Raw genomic sequence first — 19213 nt, forward strand, 5'->3', positions numbered from 1 at the left:
CGTTTGATATTCCTTTTCTTCGAAAAACTTAGGTTCAACCGATACTAACCGATAGTTGTCGAAGAAGAAAGGTGAGATGCCTACCGGGGCATCCCCAAGCTTAGATGCTTGAGACTTCTTGAAATATTATCTTGGGGTGCCTTGGGCATCCCCAAGATTGAGCTTTTATGTCTCCTTAATTCCTTTCATGTCACGGTTTCTCTTTTTATCAAAAGCTTCATTCACAACAAACTCAACAAGAACTCGTGAGATCGGTTAGTATAAACCAATGCAAAACCTTATCACTTTCTACTGTAACAAATCACTAAAAATATTATTCAACATTGCATACTAAATGCCTCTGCATATTTAATACTCCTATCCTAAAATAGAATCATTAAACAAGCAAACATACGCAAACAATGCAAACATAACAGCAATCTGCCAAAACAGTACAGTCTGTAAAGAATGCACGAGTATAAATACTTCCCTAACTCCAAAATTATGAACTAAAATTCCCACTGTAATAAATTTATCATAGCTTAATATGAAAAAAGATTCAACATTATACCATTCTCTGACTTTTCTAGGGAATTTGTGCAACAGCGGTAAACTTTCTGTTTTCAAACAGCAACATGTATACTAGCAAAATAAGCATGGCAAAGGTTATCCTTGACTTTTTTTATTGAAACTAAAGATGCAAAACATTATTCTAACTAACAGCAAGCAAAAACTAACAAAATAAAATGACACTCCAAGCAAAACACATATCATGTGGCGAATAAAAATATAGCTCCAAGTAAAGTTACCGATGAACGAAGACGAAAGAGGGGATGCCATCCGGGGCATCCCCAAGCTTAGTTGCTTGGTTGTCCTTGAATAGTACCTTGGGGTGCCTTGGTCATCCCCAAGATTAGGCTCTTTCCACTCCTTATTCCATAGTCCATCGAATCTTTACCCAAAACTTGAAAACTTCAACCACACAAAACTCAAAAACAAAACTCGTAAGCTCCGTTAGTATAAGAAAATAAAACCACCACTTAGGTACTGTAATGAACTCATTCTAAATTCATATTGGTGTAATATCTACTGTATTCTAACTTCTCTATGGTTCATACCACTTAATACTAGCCATAGATGCATCAAAATAAGCAAACAATACAATGAAAACAGAATCTGTCAAAATCAGAACATTCTGTAGTAATCTGTATCAAACGTATACTTCTGGAACTCAAACAATTCTGAAATAAATTTCTGGACCTGAGGAATTTGTCTATTAATCATCTTCAAAAAGAATCAACCTAAAATCACTCTCCAATAAAACATGGCAGCTAATCTCGTGAGCGCTAAAGTTTCTGTTTTCTACAGCAAGATCACATAAACTTCACCCAAGTCTTCCCAAAGGTTCTACTTGGCACTTTATTGAAACAAAAGCTATAAAACATGATTAATACAGTAGCATAATCATGTGGACACACAAAAACAGTAAGGGTAAATATTGGGTTGTCTCCCAACAAGAGCTTTTCTTTAATGCCTTTCTAGCTAGGCATGATGATGGCAATGATGCTCACATAAAAGATAAGAATTGAAACATAACGGGAGCATCATGAAGCATATGACTAGCACCTTTAAGTCTAACCCACTTCCTATGCATAGGGATTTTGTGAGAAAACAACTTATGGGAACAATAATCAACTAGCATAGGAAGGTAAAACAAGCATAGCTTCAAAACTTTAAGCACATAGAGAGGAAAGTTGACATTATTGCAATTCCTACAAGCATATGTTCCTCTCTCATAATAATTTTCAGTAGCATCATGAATGAATTCAACAATATAACCATCACCTAAAGCATTCTTTTCATGATCTACAAGCATAGAAAATTTACTACTCTCCACATAAGCAAAATTCTTCTCATGAATAATAGTGGGAGCAAACTCAACAAAATAATTATCATGTGAGGCATAATCCAATTGAAAACTAAAATCATGATGACAAGTTTCATGTTTATCATTATTCCTAATAGAATACAAGTCACCACAATAATCATCATAGATAGCAACTTTGTTCTCATAATCAATTGGAACCTCTTCCGAAATAGTGGAATCTTCACTAAATAAAGTTGACACTCTTCCAAATTCACTTTCATATTCATCACAATAAGATTCAATATCCTCCAAAATAGTGGGATCAATACTACCTAAAGTTGACACTCTTCCAAACCCACCTCCATCAATATAATCATCATAAATAGGAGGCATGCTATCATCATAGTAAATATTCTCATCAAAACTTGGGGGACAAAAAATATCGTATTCATCAAACATAGCTTCCCCAAGCTTGTGACTTTGCATATCATTAGCATCATGGATATTCAAGGAATTCATACTAACAACATTGCAATCATGCTCATCATACAAAGATCTAGTTCCAAACATTTTAATGCATTCTTCTTCTAGCACTTGAGCACAATTTTCCTTTCCATCAAACTCACGAAAGATATTAAAAAGACGAAGCGTACGAGACAAACTTAACTCCATTTTTTTGTAGTTTTCTTTTATAAACTAAACTAGTGATAAAACAAGAAACTAAAAGACTTGATTGCAAGATCTAAAGATATACCTTCAAGCACTCACCTCCCCGGCAACGGCGCCAGAAAAGAGCTTGATGTCTACTACACAACCTTCTTCTTGTAGACGTTGTTGGGCCTGCAAGTGCACAGGTTTGTAGGACAGTAGCAAATTTCCCTCAAGTGGATGACCTAAGGTTTATCAATCCGTAGGGGGCATAGGATGAAGATGGTCTCTCTCAAACAAACCTGCAACCAAATAACAAAGAGTCTCTTGTGTCCCCAACACACCCAATACAATGGTAAATTGTATAGATGCACTAGTTCGGCGAAGAGATAGTGATACAAGTGCAATATGGATGGTAGATAAAGGTATTTGTAATATGAAATTATAAAAACAGCAAGGTAACAAGTGGTAAAAGTGAGCGTAAACGGTATTGCAATGATAGGAAACAAGGCCTAGGGTTCATACTTTCACTAGTGCAAGTTCTCTCAACAATAATAACATAGATAGATCATATAACAATCCCTCAACATGCAACAAAGTGTCACTCCAAAGACACTAATAGTGGAGAACAAACCAAGAGATTATGGTAGGGTACGAAACCACCTCAAAGTTATTCTTTCAGATCAATCTATGCAAGAGTTCGTACTAGAATAACACCTTAAGACACAAATCAACCAAAACCCTAATGTCACCTAGATACTCCATTGTCACCTCAAGTATCCGTGGGCATGATTATACGATATGCATCACACAATCTCAGATTCATCTATTCAACCAACACAAAGTACTTCAAAGAGTGCCCCAAAGTTTCTACCGGAGAGTCAAGAACGCGTGCCAACCCCTATGCATAGGTTCATGGGCGGAACCCGCAAGTTGGTCACCAAAACATACATCAAGAGGCACATGATATCCCATTGTCACCACAAATAAGCACGGCAAGACATACATCAAGTGTTCTCATAAAAGACTCAATCCGATAAGATAACTTCAAAGGGAAAACTCAATTCATCACAAGAGAGTAGAGGGGGAGAAACATCATAAGATTCAACTACAATAGCAAAGATCGAGATACATCAAGAGCGTGCCATAGAGGGAACACGCGAGAGAACACGAGAGAGAGAGAGAGATCAAACACATAGCTACTAGTACATACCCTCAGCCTTGAGGGTGAACTACTCCCTCCTCGTCATGGAGAGCGCCGGGATGATGAAGATGGCCACCGGTGATGGATCCCCCTCCGGCAGGGTGCCGGAACGGGCTCCCGAGAGGTTTTTGGTGGCTACATAGGCTTGCGGCGGCGGAACTCCCGATCTATCTTGATATTCGATGGTTTTAGGGTACGTAGGCTTATATAGGCGAAAGAAGTCGGTCAGGGGGTGCTCAAGGGGTCCACGAGACAGGGGGTCGCACCCTGTAGGGGGGGCGCGCCCCCTATCTCCTGGGCTCCTTGAGAAATCTTCTGACTTGATCTCCAAGCCTCCAGGATGATAATCTTCCAAAAAAACACGTTTTCGAAGGTTTCATTCCGTTTGGACTCTGTTTGATATTCCTTTTCTTCGAAATACTGAAACAAGCAATAAAACAACAATATGGGTTGGGCCTCCGGTTAATAGGTTAGTCCCAAAAGTAATATAAAAGTGTATAATAAAGCCCATAATCATTTAAAACAGATAATAATATAACATGAATGCTTCATAAATTATAGATACGTTGGAGATGTATCACCTATGAACCTTAATCTTAAATAATATTTGAAGTTTGTTATCTGTACTTCAAGTGCATGTCAAGTTTGTGCTCATATGGTTCTTGTAGCATGTTGTTTTGATGTTTGCAAAGTGCCTAGTTGCTGTTTTGGGCAGATAGTTGTTATTTCTTGTTTGGAGTGTGTTGCACCGTTGCTCCGTTTTGAGCATGCTCTATATGAAACTTGCTTATAATTGCATGTAGTTTCATCATGTCATGTTGAATCCTTGTTTTGAGTGTGTTTGCTTGATGTTTGTATGCATTTTGCATCAATGTCATGTTTAACTTGTTTTGCTCATATCTTCTAGGCCTTAACTCCGAATTAAATGAACTTTATATGTAACTTGACTAGATTTTCGCGTAGATCATCTTGGTGCATCTTAAGTTGATGTTTAACAACTTGAGCATAAGGTTTATTAAGATCTGGACCAATTTCGAAATTTGTATATGAGGACTTACCGGATTTGTTATATGTTATTTCCGGCCTCATTTAAACTTGTTTTGATGTGTTATTCTTGTTTGCATTATCTCTTGCCATGAGTAGCATCATATAGCCTTGTCAAGCATCATACTTGGTTGAGAATCATGCCATGTTTATGTGTTGTGTGTTTACCATGTTGTTTGCTTATTTCCGGTTGTGCTTCTTCTCGATAGTTCATGTTTCGTTGCGATCGTGACGATTCGTTCGTCTATACTTGGTTCGTCTTCGCCCGTTCGTCTTCTTCATGGACTCGTTCTTCTTCCTAGCGGGATTTCAGGCAAGATGACCGTTATCCTGGATCTCACTACTATCATTGCTATGCTAGTTGTCTCGATGCTATCGCTATGTCGCGCTTCCTACCACTTGTTTATCAAGCCTCCCAAATTGACATGTCGGCCTCTAACCTTTTTCACCCTTCCTAGCAAACTGTTGTTTGGCTATGTTACCGCTTTTTCTCAGCCCCTCTTATAGCGTTGTTAGTTGCAGGTGAAGTTGAAGATTGCTCCATGTTGGAACATGATTATGTTGGGATATCACAATATCTCTTATTTAATTAATGCATCTATATACTTGGTAAAGGGTGGAAGGCTCGGCCTTATGCCTGGTGTTTTGTTCCACTCTTTCCGCCCTAGTTTCCGTCATACCGGTGTTATGTTCCTTGATTTTGCATCCCTAACACGGTGAGGGGTATGGGACCCTCTTGACAGTTCGCTTTGAATAAAACTCTTCCAGCAAGGCCCAACATTGGTTTTACCATTTGCCTAATAACAACTAAAACTTAAATAGGGGATTTTCTCCGGACCCCTAGTATTTTTAATCAACCCCCGGGCCAGTGCTTCTTTGAGTGTTGGTCCAAACCATCAACCGCCGGTGACCGCCAGGGGCAACTCTGGATTTGGCATACCGGAAGTTTGGACAATTCGGTGTGCCCTGAGAGCGAGATACGCGCGGCTCCTATCAGGATTTGTCGGCACATTTGGGCGGTCTTGCTGGTTTTGTTTTACCATTGTCGAAATGTCTTGTGCACCGGGATCCCGAGTCTGATCGGATGTCCCGCAATGGAGGATTGTCTCCGTGGATCATGAGCTTATAATGGGCTAAGTTGGGACACCCATGCAGGATATAAACTTTTGAGAGCCGTGCCCGCGGTTATGTGGTAGATGGGAATTTGTTAATATCCGGTTGTAGAAGACTTGACACCAGACTCGAATTAAAATACCCAACCGCGTGTGTGACTGTGATGGTCTCTTTTCGAGTGGGTCAAGAAGAGAACACGGTGGTGTTATGTTTGAACGTAAGTAGTTCAGGATCACTTCTTGATCATTACTAGTTTGCGACCATTTGCGTGGCTTCTCATCTTATTCTTGTATTCGTAAGTTAGCCACCACACATGCTTAGTCGCTTGCTGCAACCTCACCACTATACATTCCTTACCCATTAAGCTTTTGCTAGTCTTGATACCCATGGTAATGGGATTGTTGAGTCCTCGTGGATCACAGATTACTACAACAACAGTTGCAGGTACAGGTTGCGATGTTCATGACGCGAGAGCGATGCTTGCTTGTTTTGAATTTATCTTCTGCTTCGTCATTCAGGGGATAGGTTCCTGGTCGACAGCCTGGGCTAGCAAGGTGGATGTCGTTTGAGTTTCTGTTTGTGTTTCATCCGTAGTCGGATGTTGTTCTCATGGATGATGCTTGATTTATTCATGTGGCATTTGTATGCCCTTTGTATGAATCCCCATATATTATGTAATGGTACGATATAATGATATCCACCTTGCAAAAGCGTCTCTAATATGCGCTTCTATCCTTGGTAGGACCTTTGAGTTCCTTTAGGATAGGGTTGCATATTGGGCGTGACAAGTAATTAGTACCAAGTCCTTTCTTTCAACATCATACATTACTTCCATGTTGGGATATATAGTAACTAGCGGTGTTACCCACGCATTTGCGCGGCTTGAATTGGATTATATATGTTATTTTAAATAAATATTTATGTTTTGAAAACTTCTATTATTGTAACTTAATTGCGTATGAGGAATTCAATTGCAGGTTGGGCCAAAAAATAGTTAGTTATACAGATATTTTAAATCAAATACATTTTTATATAAGAAAACCCCCATTAATTAAACATATGATCAAAGAATTCCCAAATTGATCCTACATATGCACAAAGAGCACCTTTATGTGCTTACATTTTTCAAGTATGTACATGTGGATTATACAATGACTGTACCGCTATGTTTTCTAGAACTTATTATAGAAGTTCATAGCATAGTCATCCCAAAATTATACAAATTGTGTTAGTATCTAGAGTATTTAACACTTTTGCATTCTATATGTTGAATTGCTCGTCTGTTTGGTCTCCAAGATTTTATTGCTAATTTTCCATCTCCTACAGGTGATATTTGTTTTTATGATTTAAAGTAGCAGTATAAATTCCAAGTTTGCTATTACTTGGGTGATTGAAAAATAACTAGTTTTAGTTTGGCACTAAGAATGATCTGAGAGCATTGAGATTCATACAAATACAAAAAGGTATGAAGGTCCTCATCAATCGGCTATAAATGGTTACTTATATATAACTATTTCTAAGTCACCAAAAAAATAACCGCTCCTGTCAAATTATTGCCTACATGATGGTACCCTGTGTCCCTGACTGAATTGTTTACCGATATATGAAACTCAAATAGCCTAAGATTTTAGATATCACGTGTTTTGCTATATTGCGTTTGTTATTTTATTTGTGAAAATCTTTTTTTTGGAAAAGTAGGTTGACCCCCGGCTTCTACATCTGGACGATGTGTGCATCCATTTTATTAATTATTCACGAAGAACTTACAAAATAATATATCAATATGTCTGAAGCCGCCATTGTCAGTGTGAAAACCGGTAGACCTCGGGGTAAGGGGTCTCGAGCTATGGATCTCGGATAGATGGTAACATGAATAAGGGAGACGATGTTTACCCAAGTTCGGGCCCTCTTGATGGAGGTAAAACCCTACATCCTGCTCTTGTTTATATCAATGGAGATGTATTGAGTACAGAGTTGATCTACCTCGAGATCGTGAGATGTGTTCTCACTCTGGGGCTAGATGAATGTGATTGTGTTGAAGTCCCCTCTACGGACTAAACCGTACGGCTTATATACATGCCAGGTAGGGTATCTAGGGTTACAAGGTCGATATCTAGATGTGGAGGCAGCAGGAGAGGTCTTTGAGTACACGTCAAGTCTTCGGTAGATATAGTCTTGACCTTGCCTCCAGCGTGCAGCTTCCGGAGTCCCTCTTGAGAGGAATGAGGGCCCACTGGCCCAGTCCGAGGAATACGGGCCGACTAGGTTAGTACCCCCTTTTTTAGGACACTGTTAGCCATCTTAACAACATCTATCGCTACTCCTATCCACTTGATGAAGGGGTGCAGACGATCTAAGCTGAATACACAGTCCTCTCACCTAAGCCTAACATCAAAAGACGGAGGCCCCAACGAAGCCACATACCGGGTCGGCATACACCGGCCAGACACACTTTCATAGGTCATCGCTGTCGTCTTCCACTGATCTATCTTTAGAGCCGGTACTGACGCATCGACCTTGTCAGGCCTGCCGTCGCGCCCCCATGGCGCAAGACAATACCTCCTCCCTACGTGTGTCCATCATCACACATCCATCGCCGAGACCCTGCCGCGCCACACCGCTGAAACTCCACGTCATCGATTGGTCACATGAAACGTTGCTCCACTGATGGAACCGTCCAGTGGTCCCTCAAGCCAATGTACACCTCCAAAAATGACACCCCCAAGGAGGGAATGACACAAGGGCGCCGCCGCCATCCGATCAAATGATCTTGGGTTTCCCCCGGAGGTAGTGGAAGGAGTTGGTAGCTTCACCTTGATAATGCGTTCAAGAAGGAAACAACGCCATTGTGTCATCATCACCGGTTTCGGCCAGCCGCTGAACTGCCGAAGACAAGATCTTCACCTGGATCTGTCGCACGAGACTCCAACCGACAGCGGTGCATTTGCAAAACCATCTTAAAAGTCTCGGGTCTGTCCGCCCAAATCCGACGATCATCCACAGCCACACAGCCACCGCTGTGTATTCCGACGCTTCAGCCACTCCCGAAGGGCGCCACCGCTGGAGCATGGAGGGGGGGCTGCCACCCCATCGCACCATGATAGAAGAGCTGCTAGGATGAATCCCGAGCACGCTCTTCACCATTTATGTACTATACGGAACCGGGGTCAAAGCCACTGGACCGTCGGAGAAACTCCGCCTTGGACATGGGTAACTCCACGTTGTGCAGTCGGGGACGACTTGGGCCTCACCGTTCGCCACCCAGGCACCCGCCACCGCGCAGCGACGCAACCACCCCAGCCAGGCCATGACTGGAGGCCACTGCCGCATGCACCCAGCATGATCTGCTCGGTCCTCCACGGTGTCCTCCCCACGCCGCCGCCACCGGCCTGCCACCAGATGACAACGTCGTCGCCCAAGGCCACCGCCCGGAGCAAGCCGCCGCGCCGCCAAGATCCAAATCGCGTCTGCGCCTCCTCGCGCAAGGAGATCCCGCCCCACCTACTCCACGGCGAGTCAGGGAGGGGATCCCCCGCCACCGCCATCGGCCATCTTGCGTAGCCCTATGGCGTCCTCTGACGGCGACGGAGAGAAAGGAGGACGGAGATGACGCCCGACGGCTAGGGTTTGGGGAGGCCCCAAGTCGCCCTGGGTGGGAGCGCCGCGGAGTGAAAATGTCATATACATGTAACCTAAGATTCCACTCTAAAGTTACAACGTGAGATTTTTATCCATCAATGTTTCTTGCCAAAAAAACTAGACTTTTTTGAATTTGTTTACTTTTTTTGTTGAATTTTACTATCCATCCGGGATCCAATGGTGTACAAGATGATTGAGACTTTGCCGAGATTTAACAAGCCCCTTAATTTATTCGAATGCTGAATATAGGCCATCTCTAGGGGAGGAGTGACGTGTCCTATCTGCACGACCTATCATGCCAACCCTGCCTTTGCCTGCCTTGGATTTAACCTGAGCATGAGCTCGAGCCTCGAGGTGCTTGCGAGATGCATGCCATCACGCCAACCCTGACATCCCACACGCCAAAACCCGCAAGGCACGCCATCTTCCAACTCGTCGGTTCACGCTGCATAGTCTATTTGCTCCTATTGTGAGAACAAAGGTTAGTAAAGCGTTCTATGTCGATATATCATTCTTGTGTGGGTACGCACAATAATAGGGGGAGAATCCTTTAACCATGTCATTTCATTCAAATGCAATCTTAAATAAGGCATGGGTTGTGGGGGAGTACCTTCCTGTCATTGAAATTGCTCAATATTGTATATACTTTATGAGTTTATCCTCTCAAGCATTGTTGTCATCCATGTCAAAAAGGGGGAGATTGAAAGTGCAATATAGCACTAAATTGTTTTTGACATCTGTGACAACTTCATTTGTGTTTCTAACCACATGCTCTAAGTGTTAACAGCCCTGATTAAGTCAAAGTGAAGCATGGATGGTTATTCCCTCTCTTATTGGAAAAAGGAAAAGCGGTGTGCTCAAGAAAAGAAGAAGTTCCATAAACTTTTCTTATTTCTTGAGTCCTTAGGGCAGCCGCACTATTAAGCGAGGGTGCATCATAAAAACATCCAGGGAATCAACTTACCTTCTCACATTGGTCTGAAAATCTTAGTGTCATGTTTCTGTTCAGGCCGGAACTTCTGGGACGACCGGAACTTCCGGGGACCGGAAGGTCCGGGAAGCTTCCGGGGTACCCAGAAAAACTGCACTTTTCGTGCAATCTCTCTGTGTAGCCCGAAACCTCTCCGGAACTTCCGGGGCGGCCGGAACTTCCGGGCGCCAGAACTTCTGTCCCCTGTTTCTGCAGCTTCCGGTGTACAACTGAGTGGTGCAAACTCTCTGTGTATCCCGGAACCTGGCCGGAACTTCCGTTCGTCGCCGGAACTTCCGGGCTACACGGAAATCTGCCTCCAACGGCCAGATTCCATCCCCACCTATAAATAGTCTTCTTCTTCCTCACGAAAGGGTTGACGACTCCATTTCTCTCACCTCCATTTTCAGACCTTGATTTCTTGGAGATCTCCCTCCTTAGCCAACCAAAGCTCTTGATCTTTTGAGAAGTAAAGGAGAAGTGCTCGATCTACACATTCACCAAAGCGAAAGTTGATTCCCCCTTTGTTTTTGTGGTGCATCTTGTTACTCTTGGAGGTTGGAGACTCCTGGCGGTAGGAGTGCTCCGATGAGGAATCAACCATTGTGATTACCCCCGGAAAAGTTTGCGAGGGTTTGGAGACCACCCCAAGGTCTACCACTAGTGGTTGAGAAACGCCTTCGTGGTGTTGTCTCAAAGAGAGAACATGGTGAGCCTTCGTGGCATTGGTGTGCCTTCGTGGTAACATCCACCTCTCTAAACGGTGACGTAGCTTCCCTCCAAGGAAGTGAACATCGGCATACATCCTCGTCTCTTGAAGTTGCGGTTATTCCTAACCCTAACTTCCTACTTGTGGTTACTTGTCTCTTGCACTTTCTTATATCATATTGTGCTTGCTTACTTACATACTTGTGTTACTTGCTTATCTTGCTTAGCACTTAGTACTACACTTGCAATTGTTAGGTTCACCATCATATTCCGCATTAGTGCCTAAAATTGCTAAGTAATAATTAAAAATTATAATTGTACCTATTCACCCCCCCCCTCTAGGTCCATCTCGATCCTTTCATAGCTTCACCTCGATAATGCCTTCAAGAAGGAAACGACGCCGTTGTGTCATCATCACCGGTTTCAGCCAACCGCTGAACTGCCGAAGACAAGATCTTCACCTGGATTTGCTGCACAAACTCCAACCGACAGCGGTGCATCTGCAAAACCACCTGAAAAGTCTCAGGTCTGTCTGCCCAAATCCGACAATCATCCACATCCACAGTGTCACCGCGGTGTATCCCGACGCTTTAGCCACTCCCGAAGGGCGCCACCACTAGATCATGGAGGGAGGGCTGCCACCCCATCGCACCATGCCGGAAGAGCTGCTAGGATGAATCCCGAGCACGCTTTTCACCGTCTATGTACTACACGGAACCGGGGCCAAAGCCATTGGACCGTCGGAGAAACTCCGCCTTGGACATGGGTAACTCCACGTTGTGCAGCCGGGGACGACTTGGGCCTCACCAGCCGCCGCCCAGGCACCCGCCACCGCGCAGCGAGGCGACCACCCCAGCCAGGCCATGACTGGAGGCCACTGCCGCATGCACCCAGCCTGATCTGCCCGGTCCTCCATGGCGTCCTCTCCACGCCGCCGCCACCGGCCTGCCACCAGATGACAACGCCGTCGCCAAAGGCCACCGGCCGGAGCAAGCCGCCAAGATCCAGATCGCGTCCGCGCCTCCTCGTGCAAGGAGATTCCGCCCCACCTCTTCCACCGCGAGTCAGGGAGGGGATCCCCGCCACCGCCGTCGGCCATCTTGCTTAGCCCTATGGCGTCCTCTGACGGTGACGAAGGGAGAGAAGGACGGAGATGACGCCCGGCGACTACGGTGAAAATGTCATATACATGTAATCTAAGATTCCACTCTAAAGTTACAACGTGAGATTTTTATCCATCAATGTTTCTTGCCAAAAAATTAGACTTTTTTGAATTTGTTTACTTTTTTTTGTTGAATTTTACTATCCACCCGGGATCCAATGGTGTACAAGATGATTGAGACTTTGCCGAGATTTAACAAGCCCTTTAATTTATTCGAAGGAAGTACCTATAACTCATCTAGATGAGATATAATTTGGTCTCATTCACTTTGAAAACAAGAACAAATACAATCCACGTCAGCACACACGCATCTTATAGCATCACATCCAATGACTGTAAAAGGTGAATGAGATCAAATTATATCTCATCTAGATGAGTTCTAGCAAAACTGTTATTTTTGAATGCTGAATATAGGCCATCTCTAGGGGAGGAGTGACGTGTCCTGTCTGCACGACCTGTCACGCCAACTCTGCCTGCCTTCGATTTAACCTGAGCATGAGCTCGAGCCTCGAGGTGCGTGCGAGATGCATGGCATCACGCCAACCCTGACTTCCCACGCGCCAAAACCCGCAAGGCACGCCACCTTCCTTCCAACTCGCCGGTTCACGCTGCCATTACTGCACCAGCACCAACCTCTCCCTCCTCTAGACTCTAGTGGTCTGTGGTCGATGCCCCGAGGACCTTAAAGACGGACAGGCACTCCACGCTCTTCCTCGCAACACTCCTCCTCCCATCCCATTCGCTCCACTGCTCTACTGCTCCCGGAGACGAGATGGCTGCCCGCACCACCGTCCCCTTGCTCCCGGAAGGGGCGACGGCGCTGCGGATTCCCACCGACCGCCCGGCCTTCTACGACATCTTCAAGGGGTACGATGTCTTGCCGGCCGCCACCGCCGTCCGCCTGGCCGTCCCGCCGTCGCAGACGCCCCGGTCCCGTCCGGAGCTCGCGTACGTTACGCTGCGCCGCAGTCCGGAGGAGGTGCTCTACGCGAAGCGCTTCGCGTACGCGTACATCACCCCGGGCCCGGGGACGGAGACGGCGCCCTTCATCCGCCGCGTCTTCCGCGCCCTGGCCCCCGACCTGCCGCAGACCTTCGAGGTCTTCCCAAGCTGCGGGTACGGCGACGCCACGCTCCGCTTCGGCACGCCCGCCGAGCGGGAGGCGGCCATGCGCAGGCAGCCGTTCGAGGTCGACGGCGTCACGGTGAAGCTCCTGCGGGATACCGAGAGCGTCCCCAACGTCCCCGACGTCTCCGAGATCGACTGCATGGCCCACGTCGCCCTGCACGACTACCCGGTCGAGCAGCGGACCGCCGAGGACATCGAGGACAACTGCCGGCGCTTCGGGTTCCTGCGCGAGATCGACCCGGCCTGCTTCACGGCGCCCGACCTCTCCACGGTCCGCGTCGTCCTTGAGCTCGGGCACCCTCGAGAGATCCCGCGCGAGCTCCGGATCGGCTACATGTTTGACGACTCCTCCAGCGTCGTCCCCGTTCAGATCGTCAAGGTTTGGAACTGCGCGCATTCCTACAACGCCCGGGGACGCTACGTGCGTCTCTTCCAGGCCCCGGCGGCGTCGGCCTGACCCTGACCTGACGGATGCGGGGTGCAGACTGCTTGCTCTGTTATCTGTTTGGTTGTGCCAAATCCATGCAATGGTTATGTTCAACTTCTCTCTAATTAGTTGGTACTTAGTAGTAGTTCTCGGTTATGGTTAGGCTCTGATTGTCTGTTCATGGCTCCATGCAATGGCTACTGGTTAGGTTTAACTTTTCAGTCAGCGTGCGTGCGTGCGTGTGTGTGTTGAATCCTGGATGGATCAAGGGATGATGACAAGTTGTTGCTGTTTATTAAAATTCGGGTTATTCTGATATTGGTGTTCGATGAATATAATGTTGCATGTTGTTCGGTGTCACAGTGGTTTTCAGCTGTGGATTTTGATTGCAACCTTGAAAGCAGGGTATTAAAATGGATGCGGTAATCTGGCGCCTCGATTTTTTTTTTAGATGATTTAGACGTACGCCTCGATTCTGACGTTAAGTTCTTCCGATCTGTAAGACTGTAACTAGAGGCTCACACAGAGGCCGGGGCGCAATCCTCCAATTTTACTGGGACGATATGTGATGGTGGTGGCGCACTTGTATATAAGCACTATAAACAGTACTACTTCAAATACACATTGACGCAAAAAATCGTCAAAGATCCGAGGACAACTAAAACACCACATTCCAAAAATTTTGTTCACATCCGGCAATCTATCTAGCACATTGTACAGCAAAAACCGCTGATTCTCCTACATAGGGATATGGGAACACTGCACACACTTGGGACGTGGAGTATGTGATCCCGAGCTCCAGTTATCCTGGATGAACAATAAAATTTAAATAGGTAAAAAATTAAATACATACTAGTTCAAAAAATAAATACATACTAGTTCTTTTTTCTTTTTTCTGCACTATGTACCATTCTTTTTATTCCGAGAAGATGTACATGTTATATGTCCGTCAAACCTTTTTTCTTATTGGGTTAGGGCATCTCCAAAGCTGATCCGCAAATATCTTTGGTATATGTTCGTTTTTATGTCTGGACATGATCCGTAGACATGATGTGGGAGGGAACCATCCAATGCTAATTACAACGTATCTGTTTAGAAGGAGAAAAAGTAGGTCAGAACCACGCATATGAGGGCATATTTGTATTTTGATGTCTCATTGGGAGAAAAGAGAGAAGAGAGTGAACATCATATATGGTTGGGAGGAGAGAGAATAGAGGATCATGCATGTGATTGGTCAAATGCATGTCGGACTCCGGCAAAGTCTCCACGTTTGTCTCAAGGATACTGGAATCTGTACATCCAAACTGCAAAGCAGACATATACAGATCTCCATTGAATGGCAAAAGTGGTCTGGACACTACTGTCCGGACATATAGTGAAGATTTAAGGGTACACTTTGGAGATTCTCTTACATCTTCTGTTTTCTTGTGTTTGAGGAATACATAGATAGAACATGGTGAGCCCTTTTTTTCTTTTGTTCATGCGAAGACAGCGTGTTTTGTTTAGTTCCGCCATTAAAAAGTATTATGACCGAATGATGCGACCATAGTCAGTGAACAAACACTTAAATGATAGCACAATGACTTTTTCTTAATGTGTATGGACATGATTGTAAAATCAATGAATTCTTAGCTAACTAAGCGCTAATTGTTCCTTTTTTATCAATACTTAGAGCATCTTCAACAGCCGCACAAAAATTTCGTGCCCAATAAAAGTTATAGCGCGCGCCACTGTAGTATTTTTAATGCGTCAGGACCAACATTGCTTTAGCAGGCGCCCAAACACGCACCCAAAAAAGCACGCAGTGCAAATTGTGAAGCGCGCGCAACCTAAAGCCTAAAATATGTTGCGTGCGCGATAGGGTTTTTCAGCGCGTGCTCAAAATTTTTAGCCTGCGCAATATTTTGCAACATCTGTTGGAGCTGTTCGGCGCCTAAAAAAACGAATTTTTAGCGCGGGAGCTCATTTTGAGAGCTTGTTGGAGATGCTCTTAAATTTACTCTCTTTTTTCCTATGATTATCCATCGAGGGGATCCAAAGCGAAGGACTACTGATGAGAAACAAGCATGTATCTAGAAAATCGAACTAAACCAACATGTCCACGACCAAATCACTCCTCCAAATCACCTCAACCAATCTCTCGTTGCCATGAAAAAAGTAATTTTTTTTTACGGGTGAATGAAAAAAGTAATTGCCATTGGATGGACTGTATAATTGCGTTTCCTTGTCTTTTCCGAGCCAAACAAGGAATTGTATATACTTGTTGTAACATAAAAACTAACCAAGACTGGTTTTCCTAAAAATCGTTCACAAACTGGTTTTTGGAAATCTCAAGTATAATCATTGATATCCAAACAACCACTAAAGACAAAGAAAGCGCAGAAAAACACCACTTCAGCTCGTGGGCGTAGTGTCAACTAAAACGCGCGCCCGCTCCGCACGATGAACAAATGATGTTGCTGCGCGTTAACAATCCAACGGTCACTAAATCGATTTGAAGCCAAATGAAATTCATGTCGACAGATCTTTAGCAAATTGTAGATATAAAATCGAAAACAAGGCTATTTCAAGATAGCCAAAAATATCTCAAATCACACGCATTAATCAGCTAAGGATGATGTTACCAATCAAAACATCCACTTGACAAATAACAATTCAGTTTCACAAGTACACGATAGGTTTCTTCTTGCATAATACAAAGTCTAAAAAAGAAAGACAAATAGTAAGCAGTAATTCAACGAAACAGTGACTAGCTAGGTGCTCCTATTTTTCTACTCAAAAGCCCACTGATTCTCCCTGCGGATCTCCGCCTTCTCCTCGGGTGTGAAGTCATTCTTGATGTTAAAAGTCTTGCGGATCTCCTCCGGAGTCTTTCCCTTGATCATGTCTGCAACAGTCTGGCAAGTGAGGTCGAGCAATCCCTTGATGTTGAGGTAGTTTGCAGCCAGGATGAGGTCGAAGAGGGTGGCCTGGTCGACCTTGACGAACTCGGCGTCAAAGCTCTTGAGGTCCTCGGCGGGGGCGGCGGCTGCAGTAGAGGTGGAGGAGCTGGTGCCGGATTCGGTCGGTTTGGGGCTGGCCTGGACGTGCTTCTTGCAGTACTCGATGACCTTGGAGAGGATCTTGGAGTCGACGTTGGGGAGCGGGATGCCGTTGTCGGCGCAGTCGTCTTCGATCATGTGGCGGATGGTCTGCAACTCCATGGCGACCGCCTCCTCGATCTGAAATTCCTCACCGTCCGAGCTCTTGAGCGTGATCATCTTCTTCTCGCCTTCCTCGGCCGCAATCGATCCGGACGATTGGGAGGCGAAACGAAACCCTAGCAACAACAAGACGTGGCGTCGGAAGAGCGAACGAAAGACACATGAGCTTCTTTGCATACGTGTTGGGATATAGGGTGGGGAACCGGGGATATTTATTGGGGCCGGGAGACGGTGCCAAGGGTGGACTCGGGGACGAGTCGGGGTCGTGCTCGTTCCGTATTCATCTTCGCCAGCAGGAGACGACTCGAGTAGGGCCCGGCCACCTCTAGTAGTTTCCGTTTCCATTTCGCTAGGGCGAGTAAGATCGCGGCCAAGTGTCGCCGCGCGTCATATCTGAAGCCATCGTGGAGATTTTTCATCAAAAGAGACCACCTGCCGGATTAAAATGACAAAAAAGACTACCCTTGAGTCAGGTTGACAAAAGACACCACCCTTGCCGTGGCGGCAGGCGCGCCAGCCGACACGTGGCACCTGCCGCCACGCGCGGAGGCGGCCGGCCCCGCCGCCACGCTGTCAGGCGGCCAGTGGCTCGCAACAGGATTCCAGGCCGGGGACGGAACAGGGACGGGCCCTGCCGCCAGCGTATGAGGCGGCCGCACTGCTACACGCGCGACGAGCAGGTGGCCCTTAGCAATTGGATGCCCGCTCCGTCGCCGCGTGTGGAGGAGCACCACGTTCGCTCGGCTAGACGCTTGAGTCCCTCGTCGGCCGTGAGTGCCTCTTCTCGCTCCCGTCTCAGGTCAATTTAGTGTTGCTGGCTTGCTTGCTGCTGCTTTAATAAGTCAATTTTAGGTCAACCAATCAGTTTTAAGTTGTGTCTTCTTCAGGGTACATTACAGATATTCCAAAGTTGCCATGGTTTCAGAGAACTAAATTTTCAATCTCACCAGAATTTCGCTATTTCAACTAAATTTGCCATGTTTCTATTTAGTTTCGCTGCTGCTGTAATCAATCGGTCAACCAATCATTTTTTATCTGCTATGCTTGTGTCTTCTTCAGGTGAACTAAATCCCTAATTTTTTATCTGCTATGCTTGTGTCTTCTTCAGGTGAACTAAATCATTTTTTATCTGCTATGCTATGCTTGTGTCTTCTTCAGGTACCAATAAATCGATCAACCAACCATTTTTTACACATGTCCTAATTTGGCGTGTTTTCAAAGAACTAAATTTGCCTTCTCACCTAAATCTGCCTTGTGAACTAAATTTACCATGTGTTTCGGAGAACTAAATCCCTAGAAAAAACTCATAAATTATCCATGTATTTATTACAGATTCCCAAAGTTGTCATGTCCCCAAACTTAGAAATATAAAATCTAATTCACGACAAAATATGAAGAAAAAAGCAGAATCATGTGTGGAGATCATTATAATCATGTTTTACTACCCGTGGCAAACTTAGAAGTATTTCTAAATTTTCACATGGCAAATTCATAACATTTTTTGTCTCCCATACATGGCAATTTTAGATCTTTTTGGCAACACTCCCATGGCAAGCTTTAGGATTTTTTTTCTCACTTAACCATGGCAATTTTACTTTATGGGTCATGGCAAATTTGCTTTCTGAAACATTGCAAATTTAGTTTCTGGACCATGGCTAATATTTTAACTTCATAGTTACCATTGTAGTAGACAAATGATTGCCCTCATGTTTTGTAAAAAAATTCAGTCGGGATTATGAACCAATTCCATGTATTTGACATATCATCCACTCATGATGATTTGTCACCGGAACTTCGGTTTTGACCATGCCAAATTTATTTTTGTTACAATGGAAAATTTTATATTTTGGACCATGCCAAATTTATTTTTTGTAGCATGGCTTTTTTACTTGGTGGACCATGGTTAATAATTTGCCATGGTAAAAAAAATTGTGCATAGAAAAAATGGAACATGTCATATATGTTACCGTGGTAGAAAAGTGTGGAACATGGAAAATTAGTTTCACAAACCATGGAAAGTTTCTTTGTTTATCACGACAAAATTTTATTTTGGCCATGGAAATTTATTTTTGTTACCATGATTTTTTTATATATATTTGGACCACAGCAAATTTACTTTTT

General features: G+C 44.7%; 1 protein-coding gene across 1 annotated transcript; it reads right to left on the minus strand.

Moving 5' to 3' along the window:
- Window positions 1-16660: 16660 nt before the first annotated feature.
- Window positions 16661-17269, minus strand: LOC123115172 (SKP1-like protein 1). Its single transcript, XM_044536410.1, has one exon. It carries the CDS (start codon window positions 17267-17269, stop codon window positions 16661-16663), a length of 609 nt encoding a protein of 202 aa, XP_044392345.1.
- Window positions 17270-19213: the final 1944 nt, after the last annotated feature.

Source organism: Triticum aestivum, chromosome 5B (genome assembly GCF_018294505.1).
Source record: "Triticum aestivum cultivar Chinese Spring chromosome 5B, IWGSC CS RefSeq v2.1, whole genome shotgun sequence".
Classification (NCBI taxonomy): domain Eukaryota; kingdom Viridiplantae; phylum Streptophyta; class Magnoliopsida; order Poales; family Poaceae; genus Triticum; species Triticum aestivum.